The 23,934-nt window shown below is 43.2% G+C and overlaps 1 protein-coding gene and 1 long non-coding RNA gene across 2 annotated transcripts in view; one reads left to right on the top strand and one right to left on the bottom strand.

Moving 5' to 3' along the window:
* WWTR1 (WW domain containing transcription regulator 1) overlaps positions 1-19,575 on the bottom strand; it is a 143,739-nt gene extending 124,164 nt beyond the window's left edge. The window contains exons 1-2 of the mRNA XM_033212346.1: positions 19,244-19,575; positions 18,355-18,788 (exon numbers count right to left, since the gene is read on the bottom strand). Of these exons, the coding sequence (XP_033068237.1) occupies positions 18,355-18,785 (431 nt within the window). The 5' untranslated portion in view covers positions 18,786-18,788; positions 19,244-19,575. The remainder of the gene's footprint in view (positions 1-18,354; positions 18,789-19,243) is intronic.
* A 59-nt stretch (positions 19,576-19,634) lies between these two features.
* On the top strand, positions 19,635-23,666 carry LOC117084038. The gene is made up of 2 exons (XR_004437294.1): positions 19,635-19,692; positions 23,388-23,666. It is a non-coding gene; the product is annotated as an uncharacterized LOC117084038 (long non-coding RNA).
* The last annotated feature ends 268 nt before the right edge of the window (positions 23,667-23,934 follow it).

Genomic DNA, 23,934 nt, shown 5'->3' with positions numbered 1-23,934 from the left:
TATTGAATTAATACCAGGAAATTTTCCTTTCTTGGATCTTCATTGTTTTTTCTTGAAAAAGTGATTTTTTAGAATTTGTAGTCAGGCTAAGAATTAAATACAAAGAACAGAATATATTCTAAAGTGAAATACACATTATATGTATCCTTTATGCTAAGCACGGTACCAGTATATGGCACACAGCATGTGCTCCATAAATATGTATTGGCTTATTGCATAGGAAAGAGTCACCAGAAAATCTAAATAATGGAGACATTTAAAAGAAAAAAAATCATTTTTATTTCTTTCAGCAAAAGTTAAATGAATCCCTACTATGCATGCCATGCTTTGGGCCAGGCATTAGAGAAGTATGATGCACAAAAAATCAGCTGTGTGTAGTGGCGCATGCCTATAATCCCAGCTACTCAGCAGGCTGAGGCAGAATCGCTTGAACCCAGGGGTCAGAGGTTGCAGTGAGCTGAGATCATGCCACTGCACTCCAGCCTGGGCAACAGAGCAAGACTGTCTCAAAAAAAAAAAAGAGAGAGAGAGAGAGAGAGAGAAATATTATGCAAGGCAGGTAAGATTTGGTTCTTGTCACTATGAGTTCATACCATACAAAATAAAAATAAAGAACAAGTACTCTCTATCACAGCAAATAATCAAAGGTTGTCTATTATTTCTAAACTCAATTTCACATCAAACTTGCTATACTATTACATCTACTCTAAAAGCATCAATTTCTGCCTCTGACCACCCAGTCACATTTTGATTATTTCAACAGCATATTCAGTATTAACATTAATCTCAACAAATATTCCCTAGTACCAATATGTGCTAGGCATGAAGGACAATACAACACCAATTCCATATTCTAAGAATTGGCAAGCTGGAGAAATGAAATAAATCCATTCATTTACAAACAAACCTTACACGACACTTTGATGGACAGTAGAAAAGATTAAGTGGCAAATTACCATGACAGATCAAATTACTATGGGGATCTGGAGTAGGAGGAGATCCCTTCTAGTTGGTTGGTGCAATAAGGCATTAAAGAGGAGATAGGGTTGGCTAAATCTTAACAGACCAAGCATAGAGATGTAGGACGTTCTAGGCAAGTGAGAAATGATACACTACACCTAATCAAAAGTCCAAAGATGAGCTACTCTGTATGAAATATGCAGTGGCAACCAGGCACGGTGGCTCACGCCTGTAATCTCAGCACTTTGGGAGGTCGAGGCGGGTGGATCACCTGAGGTCAGGAGTTCGAGACCAGCCTGACCAATATGGTGAAACCCCATCTCTACTAAATACAAAAAATTAGCCAGGTGTGGTGCTGTATGCCTGTAATCACAGCTACTTGGGAGGCTGAGGCAGGAGAATGACTTGAACCCAGGAAGCAGAGGTTACAGGGAGACAAGATTGCACCACTGCACTCCAGCCTGGGCAACAAGAGCAAAACCTTGTCAAAAAAAGAAAGAAAAGAGGCCGGGCACAGTGGCTCAAGCCTGTAATCCCAGCACTTTGGGAGGCCGAGACGGGTGGATCACGAGGTCAGGAGATCGAGACCATCCTGGCTAACACGGTGAAACCCCATCTCTACTAAAAAATACAAAAAACTAGCCGGGTGAGGTGGCAGGCGCCTGTAGTCCCAGCTACTCAGGAAGGCTGAGGCAGGAGAATGGCATGAACCCGGAAGGCGGAGCTTGCAGTGAGCTGAGATCCGGCCACTGCACTCCAGCCTGGGCGACAGAGCGAGACTCCGTCTCAAAAAAAAAAAAGAAAGAAAGAAAAGAAAAGAGGGATGCAGTGGCCATGAGCACGAAAGGAGAGAAAACTAGAGAAAGAAGCACTTTAATCATTGATGGAGCTTCCTTCAGGCTTGTTTATTAACATATTCCAAAAAAAATCACTGTTGTATGTACACATATGCCTTAAGATAAAGGTGAGCAACTAGAAAGGGATACAAGCCCCAAGTACAGTATATTTTCCTGACATTTGTGCTTTTAAAGAGTTCATGTAAAGGGCAATGGCATAATACTAGTATAATTCACATAATGGTAGCTCTGGGCTTTGGACTTTTAACCAAATGTTAAAAATGACTCCTTTTCTCTTGTCTCTGCGTGTGCTTCTCTGACTCTCTTGGCCTATTTCCATTCTCTTTCTTTTTTCTCTCTCCATCCTTCTTAGTGTAAGTTTAAAAAAAAAAAATCAATGCCACAAGTTATGTTTAAATTCAGCCCACATGACATTTCCTTCGCATTTAATTGCTTCCATACAGTTTATATCCACTAGTCACGCTAGACCCCAGAGTATTAAACATGCTCTTTTACAAAGAAGCTCTTGTCCTGTAATAACCCCCATAATCAAAGTTCAGGAATTATGGGTAAGGCTCAGCTGGCTAATGGGGAAACAAACAGGTTTTTAAATTCATCCAAAGCAGGCTTCAGGCAGGAAGCAAATCAAAGCCGTCACTCTACCACCAGGTTTGAGAGCAAAAACACTGCAGAGGCTAGCTCAAACGAGAGATCTTGGCATCTCTGCACATCCGGCAAATCCGATGCCAGATACTATCTCTTTGGGCTGCCGTGAAGAACCACTAAACAATGCCACTTAAAGACACATGGTTACATTCTCTGTGCTTTCAAGTCAGCCCATTCCAAAAAGATCTAGGAGTGGTCTACAAAGACTGCTCTTAAGATGCCTTTAAATGAATAAATCATTCTTCTTTGTTATTCAGAATAGACTAAGACAAAAATTATTTTGGAAAAAAAAAAGATACAGGGTCTCTTTCTGTTGCCCAGGCCAGAGTACAGCAGTGCAATCATAGTTCACTGCAGCCCTGAATTCCTAGGCTGAAGCGATCCTCCTTATCTCAGCCTCCCAAGTAGCTGGGACTATAGTAGTGTGCATCATCACATTCTGTTAGTTTTTAAAACTTTGTAATGGAGATGGGGTCTTGCTCTGTTGCCCAGTCTGGTCTCAAACTCCTGGCCTCAAGCCATTCTCCTGCCTCGGCCTCCCAAAGTTCTGGGATTGTAAGTGTGAGCCACGACAACCTAAAGTTACCTCTTCTATCTTCCTATAGTCAGTTTGGACAACATGTCTGGTCTTCCTTCATACTAATGGACAGCTACAGACGTCTCAAGGTCTCTTATAAACTCATATTTCTGGAAACTTTCACAACTTATCCCATTATCTTCCCCACTTCTCAAGAAATCACCTCCCCAAAAGTTCACCTTTGAAAAAGTACAAACGTCATAGAACTCCACAGGGCCACTAACAGGGGTTCTTGGATTGCCCTTATTCACATGGCCCACTTTTCACAAGAAGTGTGCCTACTTTTCTTACAACATCTCTCTAAGCAACATTTCTGGTCTTCCCCACTGTATTCAGATATATGCCTCTCTACCAGCGTCAACAATTTTAAAATCAACATTTAATTTCATGCAATCTCCCCTGTTCAAAACCCATCCAGATGAAGAGCAAAACAATTTAAACTATCAGATCCAGACAGTTGCATCTTAAAGAACTTATTGAAAGTTTCTATGGCTTACATCTCTGATGGTTTTCATAAACCAATGCTTTTGTCTATAAAGGTTAGATAGATTGGTTTTGTTTTTGTTTTTTTTTTTTTGAAACAGTTTTGCTCTGTCCCCCAGGCTGGAGTGCAGTGCCATGATCTTGGCTCAGTACAACCTCTGCCTCCCTGGTTCAAGTGATTCTCCTGCCTCAGCCTCCTGAGTAGCTGGGATAAGAAGCGTGTGCCACCACACCCAGCTAATTTCTGTATTTTTGGTAGAGACAGGGTTTCACCATGTTGGCCAGGCTGGTCTCAAACTCCTGGCCTCAAGTAATCCACTCGCCTCGGCCTCCCAGAGTTCTGGTATTACAGGCGTGAGCCACCAAGCCTGGCCAGAATCAATATAGTTTGGATCAGAGATATCATGCTACTCTTAGAAACTGGCAGATAATAAATATATTATTTGTAGCCAATAAACTACTTTTGGTCTATCATAATAAAAAAAAATTCTTAAGCTATCACTAAAACATGATGTCATTTGTCGTTGCTTTATTTTGTATTTACTATACAGATGTATTCTTTATTATGATGGTCTAGATCTGGACATATTCAGAGCCATAATTATTTTATGTATCAAGTCACTGGTAAATCAAAGAAAAATCAAATTATTTAAACATTCATTTAGGAGCTCATATTTATATTTTGGAAATGAAACCTCATATTTTAATGGCATTCGATATTATTTATTATGCAGGGTCCTTTTATCTTGTTCCACAATATAACTTTTTGTTTTACTCTTGGCAGACTTTACTGTCACTGTACAAAACAGACATTGTTTTAAAAACCCATTTGTAATAAGTGTCAGTAAATATGATCTTTTGCTTCAGCTAAAGCAACTCCATGGCATCAGTTTATACCTCCACACTCACTTGGAAGTTTATAACACTTGTTTTCAGCAGCTCTCAAAACCTAGACTCCATACGATATGTACCAGCCACCAAGATGTTTACCAGTCCTCAGAAGGGCCTTTCGAGAACTCTTAAAACTTAATTCGTTACTGACGCTTTGCTTAAAGGACAATGCACTTTAATTAGCCACACACTGGCCCTTTATTCACACACATGAGGTAAGCTGGACATTCCAATGCATGTGCAACTGGGAAATTTGACTCCTTTAATGGTTTTCTACAGTTAACTAGGGCTGGCCAATTATTAGGTTAAACAAAAAGCACTGTGGCAAAACTTGACTCACTTCACTACGGCTAATAATTTAAAAAGGCTATGCTGGTCCATCCCTCACTCTACTCACCTGCCAAAGTTTCAGGCAAAGACTCAACAACTGGGATCTAACCTTTAAAATCATTTCTTTAATGTTGACACTCCAAATTGTCCATAATGACCCCACACTCTGCTCCTACTGTTAATAATCACCAACTACTTAATAGTTATTCAAAAGTTAACAACAGACAAATACAATGAACAATGGCTCCACTGTGTACCATACGGATAACAGCTCTTGGACCTTTGCTTGAGAACACAGCTTTCCAAAGCCCAAAGCACAGTCCCTGTCATCTTCATACTTTGGATGCAGACATGCAAGATCAATAACTCAAGTTTAACTTTACTTAGATGATAGATAAGATAGCTAAACTTTTTTAAAAGCCTAGGTAAAAAAGAGATGTTTTAAATACACCCTTGGTTACAGCTTAACTTTTAGGTAGCTGATCCTTTCTCCATTCCTGCCTTCCTTCCTTCAAGTTTTTCTACAGTGTAGCTTTATGGTTGGATTTTATGTTAAAATGCATAAATACCCAAATATAAGTTGGATGATATAATTTTGTAAGAGAAATCCTTATTTGCCAAAAGTTCCATATGCATAGGGTTATATTTCACATAGTACCTAAAACAAAGACCCACAAAGTGGGGATGTGGCACTAGAGAATGCACATGCAGAAAATCTAAGTAATTTTATGAGCAGCACTCAAGTTTACGGCTTCTCTTATGACTCTTAATCCGGCCTACTAAATTCACATGTCTTTACAAATCCCAAATCTGTAACAAGGCCACCAAGTGCTCCCAAATTAGCAAAATACAGAATAGCCTCTTAACTACAATACAAGCTTTAACTACAAAATGCAGCCAAACTCAAACCAGTTTGATAAAATTAAACACGTTTTATTTACTTTATATTGTGAAAGGGCAAACTGGCCTGAGGAAGTTACTTGCATTAATCTGAGTCCCCTCTGCCAGGTATCAAAATCAGTTCCGGTGAATAGAGAAACAAAGATAGGAAAGATAAACATTTACCTGAAACTACAGTTACATAATATTTGGAACCACAAATTTTTAACTGATACTCTCCAAACATAATCTGCTATTTTTATGGCTGTAATTGACTTATGACGTGTGCCAGCAATAACAGTCCTGTGCACTACAAATTGTGACAACAATTTTACCAAGCTAGGATTGAAGACTGTAATTTTCCTCACAGCAAGTGATGATCATATCAGTTAGAGTCATGTTTTCACCCCAGCCTTATAACTTATCTCAGTCAGTTATAAAACACTGATTTCAGACCCCGTTTTAATAGGGTGCTTAAATAAGCTTACGTGTGGTATACAGCAATAAAGTGAGACACATTACAGGTTATATGGGAACTCGTGGGACTATGTGGGAGTGTATTCACACCTTATCTAATAGAGATCTTTATTTTCCACATTTTTCTCTCTCTCAAAACTAAATTATCTGAATTATCATAAGAATTAGTACCTCAGGCCCTGTTCCAACCTATCCTGGGAAAGTGTCCTCGTGGAAAAGTCATTCACTGGACATTTTTCAGTCCTTATCTTCCTTGACCTCTGAGAAACACGCCACAGAGCTAACCATTCTTCCTTCTTGAAAGACTTTCTTCCCTGGCTTCCATGCACCACTCTCTGGATTTCCTCCTACCTCTCTTTCTGTTCTCTCTCCATCTCTTTACAGGGTCCATCAGGACTTCTCTTTTCTTCTCACTCTATCTGTAACCTCTCTAAGAAATCTCAACGACTCCAGGATTTGAATAATTACACACATTCCCCTACACCCCATTTACCTCCCTTGGGCATCTTAAAGTCACTTCAAACTCAACATGTTAAGTCATTTCTCCACCTCTTCCAAGCCTCCCAGTACTGCTTGCTACAATTAGAGGCACCACCAGCCCTGACATTAGACAGCCAGCAATCTGCAAATCTTCCTTTCCTCCTGCTTTACTCGCTGCCTTTATCCAATCCATCACCAAATCCTGTCAAAGGTACCTCCTAATATCCCTTCAATAATTAAAATGATTTCACTTCTTCTCTTCTCCAGTACCACTAAAGCAACTTTTCAGCAATTAAATCACTCTTATGAGTACCTTCATTCCAGAGTGGCAGAATATTCCAGTCACTACTTATACTTCCGGAACTACAATGAAAATTTCTATCCCTGTTTCTCCCCAGTATGGCTCACATCAGACAGTCCTCGAAAACCTGACCAGTTTTGGGCCAGTAGAGACGTCACTTTCTTGAACCACAAAGCCAAATCCCAGTCTCCAGATCATGGTTACCCAGATAAGGCTTTTCACCCTGAGACATCCCATCAGGCATTGCATCCAGTTCTCCAGAATTTAATCCATGTCTGTACTCTACCCAGCCCTGAGGTTATGTGAGGCTTAACCGGTAACAGAGACTTCCCACAATGCAAAAACAAAGTAATGCTGTTTTTATCAGTCAAGTCATATATACATATATGCATAATAAATCCTTGGAAGATAACACAGTAATTGTGAACAGCAGTTACTTCTGAGGAGTAAACCTAGTGTGTGTGTTGGGGTTGGTGGGGGAGGGGGTGCGGTGCTGGGAGGTGGGTAGTACTTTTACTGTTCACTTCTGTTTTTATTTATTTTTTTGAGACAGAGTCTTGCTCTGTCGCCCAGGCTGGAATGCAGTGGCCTGATCTCAGCTCACTCCAACTTCCACCTCCCAGGTTCAAGCAATTCTCGTGCCTCAGCCTCCCAGGTAGCTAGGATTACAGTAGGTACGGGGTTTCACCATGTTGGCCAGGCTGCTCTTAAACTCCTGACCTCAAGTGATCCACCCACCATGGCCTCTTAAAATGCTGGGATTACAGGCATAAACCACCGCCAGGCCCCTACTTTTCACTTTATATCCTTCAGCTCTGTTTGGACTTTTTGGTAAGAGTATATATTATTTTTATAACAAAAGCCAGCTTTTTAAAAACAAACCTCAAAATAAATGAAGTCAGTAAAAGTTATGTTTGCTCATTACAGTCACATTTACCATTTGCTTGGGGTTTCTCCTTTCTGATGGGTTATCAAAGTTGCAGCCTCAACTGTGATAGGTGCCTACGTGCCCCTTTGAAAACCTAGGCTAAGAAATGCTTTGCAAGTGCAAACTAGGAGAAAAATATTCAGTATTGAAAAATCTGCAGAAAAACCATCACAAATGAATTTTTTTTTAAAATAAACAACCCAGCATGTGTATTTTTCTCCAGTCACCATGTTTTGATTCCTGAGTCTGTCACTGGTAATGCTTACCAGCACACTAGTCACAAAAAAGAAGAGAAATTGGATTTTTGTACAGTGTTCAGAATTGAGATGTGCCACAGCAAAATTTTAAAATAATGAGTTAGCATAGAAGTCACAAAGACATGAAATATATTATGTACTAGAAAACAGATTATATACAACCTTTGTGCCACAGATTTCCATTTTGAGATTCAACCTCTTAGAATTATTATTAAGTTAATGAAAGGTATGAATAATTAGTTGATGCATAAAATATAGCTAGAAGGATGGATGGAAAAATAAAATGATAGGTAAATAGATACATAGATGAATGGATAAAGAGATGGATGACAGACATATTAGATAGGTCGCTGAGAGAGATAAACAGATTACTGCTTCTCAAACTATCTATGGTGAAGGACCAGGGTTTTATTTCCAATCTGTGAAGACCAGTATGTAGTCCTATTGTGGATGGCTTATACATAGCTCATACCACATGTGACTCACCACACAAGATCGACACCCAAACTACCCTGTTCCACAAGATAATTCCACTGGTCACCTACTTGGATGTCACAGCAATGCCATTTTGCCATAAAGTTTCTAAATACTCTCAACTTCTGTATCTAGCTCTTCATAGGCCAGTTACAATTGTACATTGGCATCAGTCCACGGACCATACTTTGAGTAGCACTAAGCTATATAATCAGTTACTTCCCAGCAGTATGCCATCAGTTCTTATTGGTTGGGCATCCACTCTAACTGGTTACTGAATTTGGTAGACCATGCATCAGCCTTGTATAAGAAGGATAAGCAGATTGATTGACAGAACAGTGGATGACAGATAAATTAGATAACAGACTAGCTAGCTAACAAATTAGATGGGAACCAGAGAGCTGTTCTTTGTGCAAAGAATATTTCTGAATAAAGTGTTAACAGTGGTACTTTCTATATGGGGGATTCAGAGAAGATCAGAAGAATTTCTTTTCCATTTTTCTCCCTCCAGCAGTGTTTGAACACATAAAATTTTTAATTCAAAAGAGAAAGAAACAATTTAAATGTTCATCAATAGGAGACATAACGTATATTTAAATTCCTAAACCATGGAATACTATGTGGTCCTTAAAGAAAACAGATGTTTATGTACAGAAGAGAAATGAACTCCAAGATACATTATATTAAGTGAAAAAAAAGAAGGTGCAGAAGAGTGTGTATAGTACACTACCGTTGTATTGTGTTGACATGGTCTAGGTGGATGTCTACATTGATACTCGCATGCTTCTACTCACACAGTTTCTCTGGAAAAACAAAAAAAACTAGTGCTCTGGGGAGGGGGACAAGAGGACCGGGGGAGAGTGAAAGACTCTTCCCAGTAAATGCCTTTGTACTTATTTTAGCTTTTTGGGACTTAAATGTATTTATTACCTCTTTAAAAAAATTTTTTTTCTTTTTTAATTTAAAGAAGTTACCTGAAAACATGACCTTTCGAGTTTAGAAAATGTGTTCCTGAGAGGGAGGCTACTGGCTGCTCAGGCAGGGCATCCTCAGGGAACTGGGCCTAGTTGGGCCCTGATGGGATGACTACGGTTCCAGAATCTCAGTTTTGTCTGTGTCTAGCTGATCAGCCTCAGAGGAACTGAGAAAGTACCGAAAACCACAAGAGAGTATTCTGGGAACAAGCAGACTCAAAAGCTATTCATTTACAAGCAGAAATCATAGATCCAGCAGGGGCGGTCCCAAGTCAAGGGTAGCCTGGTATCTCACTTACTTGGGAAGTAAAGACCACCCACAATTTTGGAACTGTACTTACTAAATTGAATATAGATGGAGCTATGAAAGGATAGATAGAAAGACTATCATTTCCAGACTCATTTAAGTCAGTATAAAATGCTTAGTTCTCTAAACAACCAGGAAGATCACCACATAGGTGACAATGGTAGAGTCTTATGCTACAATCACAAAAAGCTAGGACTCGTGTATCTCAAAACTAAGAGATGAGAAAGTTGACATGTACTAGCAAAAGGTCAATGAGTCCATCCTAGCTAAGACTCCAGAACCTCAATGGGATGCATAATCATCTACCAACTAACACCTATCTTTTAATACAAGTCAGTACAAGCTCTTGTTCTCAGAAACACACCCTCAGCATTTCTGCCTCTATACTGCTCTTCCCATCGCTTTTGTCCTGGAAGGCTTGTCTGCACACCTACCTATATCTTTCCCATTTTTTGAAGGTTCCATTTATGTCTAAGCACCTTTATGAGACTTCTCTGAACACCCAGCCTTTATCCATCTCTCTCTCCACTGCATTTAGTATCTGGAGCTCTGACATTAATCTTGCAGTCAAAGGGGCACAGATACAATGGAATGCCACTTCCAAGCATGGAAGACTCCTACGAATTCCAGGGTGCAAGTTTACAATGAAAATGGCTAAAAATAAGTAATACACGATTCCTGATTCCTTTTGAACACCTACTATGTGGCAGGCACTGTGCTCAAATTATACAATGCCAAGCAAGACAAACATCGTTCTTGCCCGGATGAAGGTTACAGTGCAGTAAAAAAAGGGGGAGGGGGCGGGAAACAGTAATACGGGAGTGGAGCAATGACTGGGGAAACAGAAGGGCCTATGGGAGGAGGAGCAGGAGCATCTAAACCAGAGTGGGGGCTGCAAGTCAGGGAAAATTTCCTCCAGGATGTGGCATCTAAAACTGATATCTGAAGGTAATGGAGGAGTTAAGCAGGCAAAAAGCAGGGAAATAGTGTTCCAGGCACAGGAAACAGCTTGTGCCAAGTTCCTGAGGCCAGAAGGAGCATAGCCAATGGGAGAAACTGACAGACATTCTGTACAGCTGCAAATTTCAGACCTGTAGTCATATTATAAATGACTAACTGCCTGAGGACACACCTTACAAAGGCTTCCGGCAAACCAAGATGGAAGGCAGCTGATCGAGGCTCTAGGACCACACACAGGTCGAAACCAGCTCTTTGGCCTGGTTTGTCTGTGTTCCCCTTCTCTCTCCAGATTCTGTCAGCTGCCTGCGGTGATAAAGCCAGCCACACATTTCTTCTTTTAAGACATACTCACGATGCTAACACACACAAGAGTTCAATGATTTTATTTATTTATTTATTTATTTGAGACAGAGTTTTGCTCTTGTTGCCCAGTATGGAGTGCAATGGCTCGATCTCAGCTCACTGCAACCTCCGCCTCCCGGGTTCAAGTGATTCTCCTGCCTCAGCCTCCTGAGTAGCTGGAATTACAGGCATGCGCCACCATGCCCGGCTAATTTTGTATTTTTAGTAGAGACGGGGTTTCTCCATGTTGGTCAGGCTGGTCTCAAACTCCCGACCTCAGGTGATCTGCCTGCCTCAGCCTCCCAAAGTTCTGGGATTACAGGCGTGAGCCACCGCGCTCAGCCGAGTTCAATGACCTTTAGTTGTAAATTAGCTGAACTGGCTAAAGATCTTTTAGATGGCACAAAGGCAAGGCCCTGGAAAAGTGTCGCCCCCTTCACCACCTAAAACCCAAACAATAACAGGAATGAACTTGCAAAGGTGGTGTTGGTGCCAGGCACTGCGCTCAGCACTTTATAAATGTTTCTTCATTTCACTTACTCTCCTAAGCGCACTGAGCAAGTGAACGTCATCTTTTCCTTTCTTATTTATTTTCTGCTATGCCTAGATGGAACATTAAATAAAAGCTAGAAGTCCAGGAAAGAGAGCATGAAAGTAAAGAATAAGCTGAAAGAAATCCATATGACCGCTGGGTGCGGTGGCTCACACCTGTAATCCCAGCACTTTGGGATGCCAAGGCAGGTAGATCACCTGAGGTCAGGAGTTAGAGACCAGCCTGGCCAACACGGTGAAACCCCATCTCTACTAAAAATATAAAAATTAGCAGGGCGTGGTGGCAGGTGCCTATAATCCCAGCTACTCGTGAGGCTGAGGCAGGAGAATCAGTTGAACCCGGGAGCTGGAGGCTGCAGTGAGCTGAGATTGCACCATTGCACTCCAGCCTAGGCGACAATAGTGAAACTCTGTCTCAAAAAAAAAAAAAATATATATATATATATATATATATTTCTGTAGAGACAGAGTCTCGCTACGTTGCCCAGGCTTGTCTCAAACTCTTGGCCTCAAGCAATCCTCCCACCTCAGCACCCCAAAGTGATGAGATTACTGGTGTGGGTCACCTTAGTGGAAATTTTGATGAGAAATAAAATATAAATAGGCACTGGAGGTGTACTACACATTTCTGGTATATTTGGGTTTTCTTCCATCATCTCTATCTCACCATCAATGACAATTTCAAATAGGATAACCCAGACTCAGTTCAGAAGCAAACTCTAAAAATCCATCCACCACTCCACCACCACAGTTATGTGATCATCAAGGATACATAATTACAAGATCTAATTATGGGCCACACAACTGGCATGAGACAGCACAGCATAAGGACAGGAACACAGGTTTTGGAAAACACAGAGTTCTAATCCCATCTCTGCCACTCACCTGTTATGTGACCCCAGGACATTTACTTAACCTCACTGAGCCTCAGTTTACTCAACAGTAAAATGAGGTAATAATATATACCTGTTCATAGGATCACTGTGAGGGTTAAAAGAAATAATATATGTAAAAGCATCTAGGGTTATGAAAAAGTTCCATATGCATGCAATTCTGTTGCTATCTCTCTGGGATGCACTGACACTCACTCTCTGCCTTGTCTGGCATTCAGCAGGTAATCAACAAGTGTCAATTACCTTTCCTGCTCATCTCTCCCCCTTTTCCATTTCCTCTTCCTCCCCTATCCCACACACAAAAACAGCTCAATTTGTAGTGACAATCTAGATTCCAAACAACAAAAACTAGACACTTATCAGATGGAGTTGAGTATCCTCTGCCCAAGATGCTGAAGCAAAAGAGCACTTACAGTGAGCATTCCTATTTAGGTTTCTCCTAACCAGGAAAGTTGACTCTAAGTCCTTATTTTAAACTTAAAACTGACTTTCAACTCCAGATCCAGGTTGTCCCTCAAAGCTACAGCTGTAATCCGGAGTCAAAAATCACCTGACCCCTATTGCCAAGGTTTCTGCTTCTGATTTTGACTGGGTAAATAGGCTATGGGTGTTGGGAGAGAGAGAAGGGGAAGCAAGAACTAACTTGTACTGAACATCTCCTGTGTGCCAGATGCTTTAAATATGCTCATCTTTCAAACCACCAGGCAACAGGTATCACTCTCTCCACATTACAGACAACTGAGGTAGCAAACAGTATTTTCCGAATGACAAAAAGCCCTTATGAAAACAGCTACATAATACTGTCATTCAAAGATAAACAGAAAAAACAAGCCAGAGTCAGAACAATTTTTAAGTAAATACGTTCAGATAGAAAAGGACTTGAAAAACTTACCTCCTACAAACCATTTATTAAGAAGTTACTCAAGCATGTACTGCAGCAAAATGAAGGATAAACCAAACAAACAGGAAGACATGGGAAAAGGAAACCGCACTTCCAGCTATGGAAAGAAGTCCCAGGATGACAGTTCTGTAGTGGGCCTAGCGAATAATCAGTTCAGAACGGCACAGAACAAGAAAGTAATCTTGGCATACAGCTTAGACAAAGAAGACTTGCTAGGTTAGACAAGATTGAGAGCCTAGAAAACTTTTGAGATCATCATAATGGCAAATAATGCATGAACACATTAAAAGGCAATCAGAAATAATAGGGAAAAAATTTAAGAAAGTCATAGTCCAAATATGAAAAAACTACCAGGTAAGACAATTTTAAACAACTGATGAAGACTGAGAAACCAAAAAAAACCCATTTGACTTTAGGGCTAGATACCTTGTCCTTTGAATGGCCCAGGAATCCTAACACCAGACCCACAGTGCAAGTTTAAAATCCAATCCTAACACGCAAGGCAATGAATCATTTCACAGAATTGTAGTCATGTAAATGTTGCCTATGGATTTTCAACTTTAAGAATCATAGATGAATAAGATGGTCAACTTTGGGGCAAAGCACAAATACAGGTTATGGGTTCAGGGCTTTGGCAACGTGAAAGCAACATTGTCAAAAAGTGAACGGTAGAACTGGTAGCAGTCCAAACATTACTGACATACACCATAAGGAGTCAAGAAATACTATCAAAAGTTGACAAAAGCCAGGTGTGGTGGCTCACACCTGTAATCCTAGGGCTTTAGGAAGCCGAGGTGGGAGGATTGCTTGAGGCCAGGAGTTTGAGACCAGCCTGGGCAGCATAGGAAACCCTGTCTCTACAAAAAAGTTAAATAAATTAGCCAAACATGGTGGTGCAAACCTATAGTACTAGTTACTCGGGAAGCTGAGGTGGGAGGATCACATGAGCCCAGGAGTTTGAGGCTGCAGTGAGTTATGATTCCCACTGCACTCCAGCCTGGGTGACACAGAGAGACCCTGTCTTAAAAAAAAAAAAAAAAAAAAGTGATTATTAAAAAAAGGTGACCTAACAGACAAACTTAAAACGTAATAAACATCAAACCCGGGAGAGAAAAAAGAAAACTAGCTTAAAGAGCTACATTCTCACTTTCATATCAGGTGCTAAATGTTGATAAATCAAAACATGGTGGTAAAAGCATATTACTTAGGCTTAAGAAGGTAACAGTCTAAGAATTAAATATGGAAACAGTTGAAAAAATTTTAAAAAATTAAAAGGTTCCCTCTGTGATCCTTGAGGAGGTGAAGGAAACCATTGTTTTTCAACAAAAGTCCTCCTGTATATTGGATTTGTTACCAAGTGCATGGATCACTTGGACAAAAATAATTTTCTGTCACACATTTCAGAAAAGGCAGGACACTAAAACTGTCACTAAAAATTAGACGTAACAGTCAAATGTTATAGTCGGAATTGTATTTAAGAGGAGGATAAAATCTTTTTTCTTATAAAATCAAGTTATTCAAATGAAAGATTTTTATAAGAATGTTTGCAAAAGAGTAAAGATGGGAAATTCTACTGAAGCTAGATAACTTTCTTCTTTATAATTCCCCATTTTCTGTAAAAGCATGCATTCTATTCATAATCAGAGACCTTTTAAAAATTTAATGTGATCAGTATTCAATCAGTGTGCCAGGTTGCTCAACACCTCAGCCTGATTCATGAGAATTAGAGGACAGCAGGAATAATGAATGAACACAGTGGTTTTCAGAGGCTAAGTGTTTTAACATTCAATCTGCTTCGTTGTTACTCTAATTTTTATGAACTTTTTATTTAGAGATCGGGTGGGAGTGGTAGGGGCTACAGATAGGCACCACCATGCCCTGGTCATTATTACTTTAAAGGAATATCTGAATACCACAGGACATCTGAACACCACAGGAAAGGTGTGAATGCTCACGAAAGGTGCCTTCAGGAGGTTCCAGAAAATGACTACATCATATACCTAGGAACAATCTTACCTGAGAAAATGACAAAAGGCTTTTTTAAAGCTTCTTAGATGTCCAGGCTCTGTTTCCCATTAAGTTCATTGTTTAGCTAAGGAAGTGACATGGGGGAAAGGTGGGGGTGGGGAAAAAGGAAAAGTGTTCCCTAAGTAGACAGCAACAGATTAGAGGTCCAGTCCAGGGTCCACCATTAGATAACCACATGACTTTCCCAAATTCCTATCATCACCCTTCCCTGGCCTCAGTTTTCTAGTCAAAAACTAAACAAAACAAAATTGACCCTTGTCATTCTAAAATCCTTTGATTTCTAACTTATAAAGCCCTCAACTCCCAACAAAGTCAAGAAAAAGGTTCTTCTTTTGGCTGGGCATGGTAGCTCATGCCTGTAATCCCAGCACTTTGGGAGGCCAAGGCAGGAGAATCACTTGAGTCCAGGAGTTTGAAACTAGCCTAGGCAACATAGTGAAACCCCATCTCTACCCCAGCCAAAATAAAAAAATAAAACAAAATAAAGGTTTATCTGCTAGCCCCAGCCCTATTTCATAGATAGCAAGTAAAGTAATAAACAGACTTAATGAAAATTAACTCTGAGTGAGTCAGCATCATTTTTCAAGCTTCTACTTAATCCACTGAAATATATTACCTTTTGAGGCTGTGTAACAAAGTGTATGGCATTTACCTTATTACAACTTTAAACAAACTCTACAAGAAATTCAGAGAACTCTTGGCAGATTGCTTATCCTGAAAGACAATAGTCACTGACAAATTCTTAACCTCCCTTAGTCACTTGGCCAAAAAACTTCCAGAGATAGCACCAGATCAGGCCAGCCTACTACTTACACATTTTTTTCAGCTGTCATTTTCGTTGACTACCCAGAGTGAAATGAAGATGCATTCTGCTTTGGATTGGAGAGTGGTTGTGGCTGGGGGGATGGGCAGAGAGATCACAGCAACTTTCTCTAAATCCAAGACTAATTTCACTTTTGCCCTTGTTCACAGGCAGTTCTGAGCTACTCCAGTCACTCCAAACACAATGTATAAAAGCAATTTTTTTGTTTTGCTTTTGTTTCAGGGTCTTTTTCATCTAGTTTTCCTCAGATATTAGGCAAGTTTAGCTCTTATTTCATATTTTTAATAATCACAGTTAATGCTGATCATATACCATACCTATGTGCGTATATATTCATAAACACAGTTTAGAAATTATGTAGGGCTGGGCACGGTGGCTCAAGCTTGTAATGCCAGCACTTTAGGAGGACGAGGCAGGCAGATCACTTGAGGTCAGGAGTTCGAGACCAGCCTGGCTAACATGGTGAAACCTCCATTCTACTAAAAATACAAAAATTAGCCAGGCATAGTGGCGGGTGCCTGTAATCCCAGCTACTCGGGAGGCTGAGGCAGGGGAATTGCTTGAACCCGGGAGGCGGAGGTTGCAGTGAGCCAAGATTGTGCCACTGCACTACAGTGTGGGTGACAGAGTGAGACTTTGTCTCAAAAACAAAAGAACAAGCAAAAAAAAGTCATGTTATTACATCACATACTTGACTCCACCCGCTACTTAGAAGTCAAAGGACTGAGCACATGTACAAACTATCACTCATAACCCAGAGAAGACCAGCTGTGGCATAAACGACCATCAAGTCTGTTTCAGAAACTCAGCATTATACCAACCTCAGAAACACAAAAAGAACTCCTTGAACAAGATACTAACAGCCTTGAGATGGGGAAGGAATAAGAATTGGTCACTGGTATGAGTCAAAGGGCTCACTATAGTAAACTCCATCCATCACTGTGTATTCATTCTTAGGGCTCTCTCATAGCAATCAAAGCATCAAATATTAGTGCCAAAGAAAGGCTTGATTAAAGTTTTAAAATTGTACATAGTCTTTTGAACTAAGGCTACTCTACTAAAGAAATTTAGGCTTTAAAATGAAATCTAAGTCAGTTTTTTAGGAGAGGAGTTTCCCTCACTGGCAGTGCAGGCAATCCTGAACCAAGTGGTCAGGCTAGCACAGCCTCCATCTTTGATAGCCTGACCCTATGACCTCGATGGAACATTTCAAGTTCCAGCTTGGTTTCTCCTGAGGAATGTAGTTATCTTAGGGTACCACAATTGAAACAATCTCCTCTAGTGTTTGAGAATATATTTTCCTGTGGGGTGTAATTTGATAATTTGAACTAATGTAAAATTCATGACATCAAAAAGCTGGAACAATGTGAAAGGAAGAACAGGCTTGTGATTTGATGGTATTTTAGGTTAACAAGTTTAATGTAATAAAACTCCTAACACAATTTCCACATGATTGATTTGTCCAGCCCACAGCTACTTCACCACACAGTTGCTAATTACATCACTGTGCTGTGTGGTCATTATGTCACCCAGTTGGGAGCACTACGGCCTACCAGCCACTGTTCACTTTTCCAGCTTGCTTTTCCCAAGAAGACAGAAACTGCAGACCACCTACTTCACCAAAAGTCCCTCTGTTCCCCAAGTTTCACAGCTTCTCTCTCATTTATCTTGGTGTCACATCCCAAAGGGCCTGGCTCTGGACTATCTGACTCAGAGTAACCAAGGAAGGGACTAAGGGTCTGGGCCCAGGAGTTGGCTTCAATCCTGCAAATTCAGAGCAAAGTCACCTGTGTGTTTTATGGTGGATGAACTTCACCACACTCTCCTCCGCTTCTGATCCCTTACAGTTCCAACACCCAGAGACTCACTCCCTGCTTCCAGCTCTCCGTATCTGTGAAATAACCGTGGAAGGACACACACCATTTCTTTCTCTCTTTCTCTCTCTCTGTCACACACACACACACACACACACACGAACACACGCGCGCGTTGGGCACTGTGACTTGGTGCCGTCTTCGGCTCCAAGCTGACTTACTTGAGGAAGTATCTCTGGCCAGTGGCTGTGAAGGTCATCTCCCAGCCCGGGGGCAGCGGCAGCTCGTCAGTCACGTCGTAGGACTGCTGGCGGAGGTGCGCGTGCTGCTGCGCGGGGCTACCCGCAGCACCCGCGCCGGTGCCCAGCTGCAGGGACGCGGGCGACGAGTGCGAGCGGACATGCTGGGCACCCCCAGCCAGTCGAGGCCCCGGGTGGCCGCCCGACGAGTCGGTGCTGGACTGGCGCGAGTGCGAGCCCGAATCAGGCTCCTTGAAGAAAGACTCCGGCAGGATCTTCTTCCGCCACGAGCTAGGCTTCGGGTTCATGACAGAGTTGAAGAGGGCTTCGAGGTCTGTGTCTAGGTCCTGCGTGACGTGGATCACTTGCTGCCCAGGCGGCGGGAGCGGAGGGGGCGCCGAGGCCGGATTCATCTTCTGCAAAAAGAAGGTCAGATCAGCCTTTTATTTAAAGTCGGAGGAAGTGGGTAAAAGGGTTATAGGGTGAGAGGGCGAGACGGTGGGAGGAAGAATAGAGGGAAAAGGAAACGAGGAGACAGATAATTGCCCGCCTGGAGATCCCAGACACTCAGCGGTAAGACCAGCAGGATGGGGGAGGGGTCCCTCCTGGCCTCGAGAATTATGCAACTTTCTTGAAGCAAAGAAGTTGCCGGGAGGAGGAGAAGGAAGGGCGAGGGGTGGAGGGAGTAACTGCACTCGAGGCTTGCTGAACCGCAGGATGGCAAAGGAAAGGTCGCAGCTTTCCAGGACAGGCAGCCCCCCGAAAGAAGTTCAGCCCGAGCCAACTCCACCACGTCTCGACTCCGGAAGCCCGGGGAGCCTGGAGTCCTGGAGTGGTGCCGGGTGAGCGCGCGAGCTCCAGCGGGCACTACCTGGGCGGGCAGCGAAGCTGAGCCTGAGCGCGAGGCGGCCGCCGTCCCGCCCGAACTTGCCGTCGGGCCTGGGTCGCTCGGGTGAGTCCCGAGATTGCGGAGCTGGAGCCGAGGCTTGGCTGACAAATCCTGACCCGACTCAGTGCCCAGCAGTCTAGGGGCTTCGGCTCTCACATCCCCCGAGCTGGCCTAAGGAGCTCGCGCTGGGCGAAAAGGAGGCGCAGGAGAAGCAGACAGCGCGGGCGCAGCAGCTCCCGGACTGTCCCATAAACAAAGTTTGGAGCAAACTCCCACCCCCAGGAAAGAGGCGGGCCCGAAAGTTGAGCTGTTGAATTATGTATGACCTCCTAGTCCGGAGCCGGCCGGCCCCCGCTGGCCCCTCCTCTTCCTCCTCCTCCTCCTCCCACTCCGGCTCCAGAAAACCCTGGGCGTGATGGGTACTTTACTGGGTAAGAGGAGACGGGTGCCCCCTACCCACTGCTCCCGGCCGCGCGGACCTCTCCCGCGGAGCCCTGCATCTGCGTTCCTTTGAGTTTACCACGGACTTCGGGCGGGATCAAAGGGAAAGTGGCCTGAGCCTGTTTCATCAAGGGCTTGTGGACCGAAACCAAGTCCGGGGGTGGCGGAGGGCACGCGGATGAGGGGCTCAGGCCTAGGAAGGGCCGGTCCTGGACACCGCGCCCTCCCCTGCAGCCAGGCGCCGAGGTGGGCAGCACCCGGAGCGCCGCGCTGACCAGCGATTCTGCCCGAAGGCCGGCCCGGGTGCGCCCCGGCTCGGGGAGACTCCAACAAGGCCAGCCTTTTCACGAGAGACTGCTTAGCTCTTGTGACCATATTTGGTCTGGCGAGGAGGCATCTTGGCTGCCTGGCTCTCAATTGTCCGCTAGAGCACAGACGGTGCCCAGAAAGTGCCTCTGTCACTGGAGATGCGGCTTCGCCAACGGGTGGGTTGTAAACAAACAACTTTCAAACCATTCATCAATCCTTAATTTCCTCTACGGGGATGACTCAGGCCACTAGGGATTGAGAAGAAACCGGGTCAAAGCTGGGTGCTGGAAGAGAAGAGCAGTTGCGCCCCCCTCCCCCGCAACATCCGTGAGGGTTGTGGGAGGATTGGAATGTCCCTGCCGCCCTCCAGGGAGCCTGGAGCTGGGATGGAACCCGAGCAGGTGGCTGGGAGTAGGGAGGGTGCGCCAATGACCCGAAAAAAGCCACCCACCTTCCCACCGACTAGATCTGGGCGAGGGGTGGAGACCCCCTGCCTCTAGCTAAGGGAAGAAGGTCAAGCCTGGCGAAACAGCTGCGGGAAGTGGGAAGAGGCCTTGCCCTTCAGAGCAGCTCAATTTCTTTTCTCTCTGGTTCCCTTTCCACTGAAGGGAAAGGGTGGAGGGAGATGGCGAGGTAAGCCGAATTCCAGGAAACCCCTACCCCACCCCATTTGATTCAAATAGGAGTTTATTAAGTAAATCAAATGAGACAATGTAAAGCACTTCGCACAGCACCGGGCTGATTACGTAAGTGTTGAAACAGAACTGTATGTTCTTCAAGTTCACGTATTGTGCCTTAATTTTCCTTTTTTTTCCTTCTTTTTTTTTTCTTTTTCTTTTTCTTTTTTTTTTTGAGAGAAGTCTCGCTCTTGTCCCCCAGGCTTTAGTGCAATAGCTCCATCTCGGCTCACTGCAACTTCAGCCTTCCAGGTTCAAACGATTCTCCTACCTCTACCTCACGAGTAGCTGGGATTAAGGCGCCTGCCACCACCACGCCCAGCTAATTTTTGTATTTTTCAAAAGTAAAGACAGGATTTCACCATGTTGGCCAGGATGGTCTCAACTTCTGACCTCAGGTGATCCACCCACCTTGGCCTCCCTAAGTGCTGGGATTACAGGCATGAGCCACTGCGCCTGGCCTGCCTTAATATTTTTATAGGGTAAAATAAAGTCAAAGTTAAAATCTGAAGCTGCCTTGAAGGAGAAAAGCTTAAGGAAAAGACAAGGCCACTGATAGTTTTGCCTCGGAAAAAGTAGGAGAATGTTGGGGCCACTTCCTGAATGGCTACATCCATATCCAAAACAGAACAACACCCACCAAAGTGAGCCACCTCACCTGTTATCTGTACTTGGAGGTGTGCTCCAATTCCAGACTCCTCACAGACTGCAAAAAATTAGGGCCGCCTTAGACGAAGGCAGGCATACATGTATCATCTTTTTTTTTTTTTTGAGAGAAGTCTCGCTCTTGTCCCCCAGGCTTTAGTGCAATAGCTCCATCTCGGCTCACTGCAACTTCAGCCTTCCAGGTTCAAACGATTCTCCTACCTCTACCTCACGAGTAGCTGGGATTAAGGCGCCTGCCACCACCACGCCCAGCTAATTTTTGTATTTTTCAAAAGTAAAGACAGGATTTCACCATGTTGGCCAGGATGGTCTCAACTTCTGACCTCAGGTGATCCACCCACCTTGGCCTCCCTAAGTGCTGGGATTACAGGCATGAGCCACTGCGCCTGGCCTGCCTTAATATTTTTATAGGGTAAAATAAAGTCAAAGTTAAAATCTGAAGCTGCCTTGAAGGAAAAAGCTTAAGGAAAAGACAAGGCCACTGATAGTTTTGCCTCGGAAAAAGTAGGAGAATGTTGGGGCCACTTCCTGAATGGCTACATCCATATCCAAAACAGAACAACACCCACCAAAGTGAGCCACCTCACCTGTTATCTGTACTTGGAGGTGTGCTCCAATTCCAGACTCCTCACAGACTGCAAAAAATTAGGGCCGCCTTAGACGAAGGCAGGCATACATGTATCATCTTTTTTTTTTTTTTTTGAAATGGATTCTCACTCTATTGCCCCGGCTGGAGTGCAGTGGCATGATCTTGGCTCACTGCAACCTCCACCTCCCGGGTTCAAGCAATTCTCCTGCCTCAGCCTCCCGAATAGCTGGGATTACAGGCACTCACCACCACACCTGGCTAATTTTTGTACTTTTCGTAGAGATGAGGTTTCATCATGTTGGACAGGATGGTCTCGAACTCCTGATCTCCAGTGATCTGCCTGCCTTGGCCTCCCTAAGTGCTGGGATTACAGGCCTAAGACACCACTGCTGGCCATGTATCATCTTCAAACGTAAGCAGAAGAGAGCTCCTTTCAGGAGCCTTTGAAACCAGATGTTTTCCGTGAAGCAAGTCCTCTGCCCATAGGACTGGCAAAAGGAAAGGGGAAGCTAGTACAGGTCACTCCTTGGAAGGTAGAATATCTGCAAGCTACTCTCAGAAGCCATCACAGTTGCAACAATGGAGGAAATAAGCTGTCGAACTAGAGGAAGTGACTGGAACCTACTGATAGTAATTCAGAAGTCACAAGGCTGACTTGATGATTAAAGGATGAAAACTTGAGGTCAGCTCTACTCCAGGAAGGTCCTCACCCCAGAAGAAAGGTGAGAATCTGGGTTGGAATTGGATGGGCAGTAAGAATCAGGATTGGATGCAGTCTTCATTTCTTTCCAAGCTTCAAGAAATAGTGCAACAGATGAAGCAGATGTCTGAAACAGAAATTGCCCTTAACACAGGATAACTGAAAAACTCCCAGTTCTCAAATAGCATATAAGATGTAATAGTGAATAATTCAAAAGATTTGCTGTTGTCCCAGCCATTCCAACAATAGCTTCATATTAAATAACATTTGTATGTATCAGGTACTGCCCATAAGAGGCAGCACAGTGAATAAGTGTATAATTTCTGGAGCAAAACAGTTGAGTCACCTCAGACAAGACGTTTAAGCTCTCTATTCCTGGGTTTCCTCCTTTGTAAATTAGGGACAATAACAGTACCCACCCCACAGGATTCTAGGTGAAAACATGTACTTGTTTTATTTGTTAATATGTGATTTAGAACACAATATTTGAAGCTGGCTCTACCCGCTACATTATGCCAGTAGCTTACCATTCCTAAGTCACAGTTTGCTCATTTACAAATTGGAAATAATATTGTGGTAGTCTCTCCGCTACATTGCAGCCTTTCAATGGCCCAGCCTCATGTTATCAATACCTTTATGTAGCCCCTTCCACTTAATCTGGACTGGGCCAGTGATTTGCCTTAACCAGGAAAATGCAGCAGTGAAGTTGTGCCACTTCCCTGCCTTTCCCATCCCATCTCCTAGGAAGGTATAGAAGCTTCCAGTTTGTACTTTTAGGAGACCTGAGCCACTAAGAAATCCAGTTACCCTGCTGGATAAACCACATGGAGAAGGAAAGGCCCTGAGATACTTCGAGAGAGGGAAAAGTCCTGCTGCCCAGCACCTGAGCTGAGCCCAGCCTCAGGCAACCCCACTAGCTGACTGCAGACACATCAGTGATCACCACTAAGACCAGCACAGCTGCAGAGCCAAGACTAGTCCAGATTGCAGAATTGTGAACAAATAAAATGGATGTTGCTTTAAGCCACAAAATATTGACTTTTTTTTTAATGCAGAATGTGCATTCTAAGAATAAAAAAAAATGCAAATAAAGTCTTTTTTTTTTTTTTTTTAGACAGAGTTTCACTTTGTTGCCCAGGCTAGAGTGCAATGGCTTAATCTCGGCTCACTGCCCCCTTCAGCTCCCAGGTTCAAGTGATTCTTGTGCCTCAGCCTCCTGAGTAGTTGGGACTACAGACATGCACCACCATGCCCGGCTAATTTTTTTAGTAGAGACAGGATTTCATCATGT

The sequence above is a fragment of the Trachypithecus francoisi genome, unplaced genomic scaffold (assembly GCF_009764315.1).
Source record: "Trachypithecus francoisi isolate TF-2019V2 unplaced genomic scaffold, Tfra_2.0 Lachesis_group0, whole genome shotgun sequence".
NCBI lineage: Eukaryota > Metazoa > Chordata > Mammalia > Primates > Cercopithecidae > Trachypithecus > Trachypithecus francoisi.
The sequence above is the reverse complement of the archived record's forward strand: the minus strand, read 5'-3'. Positions and strand labels throughout refer to the sequence as shown.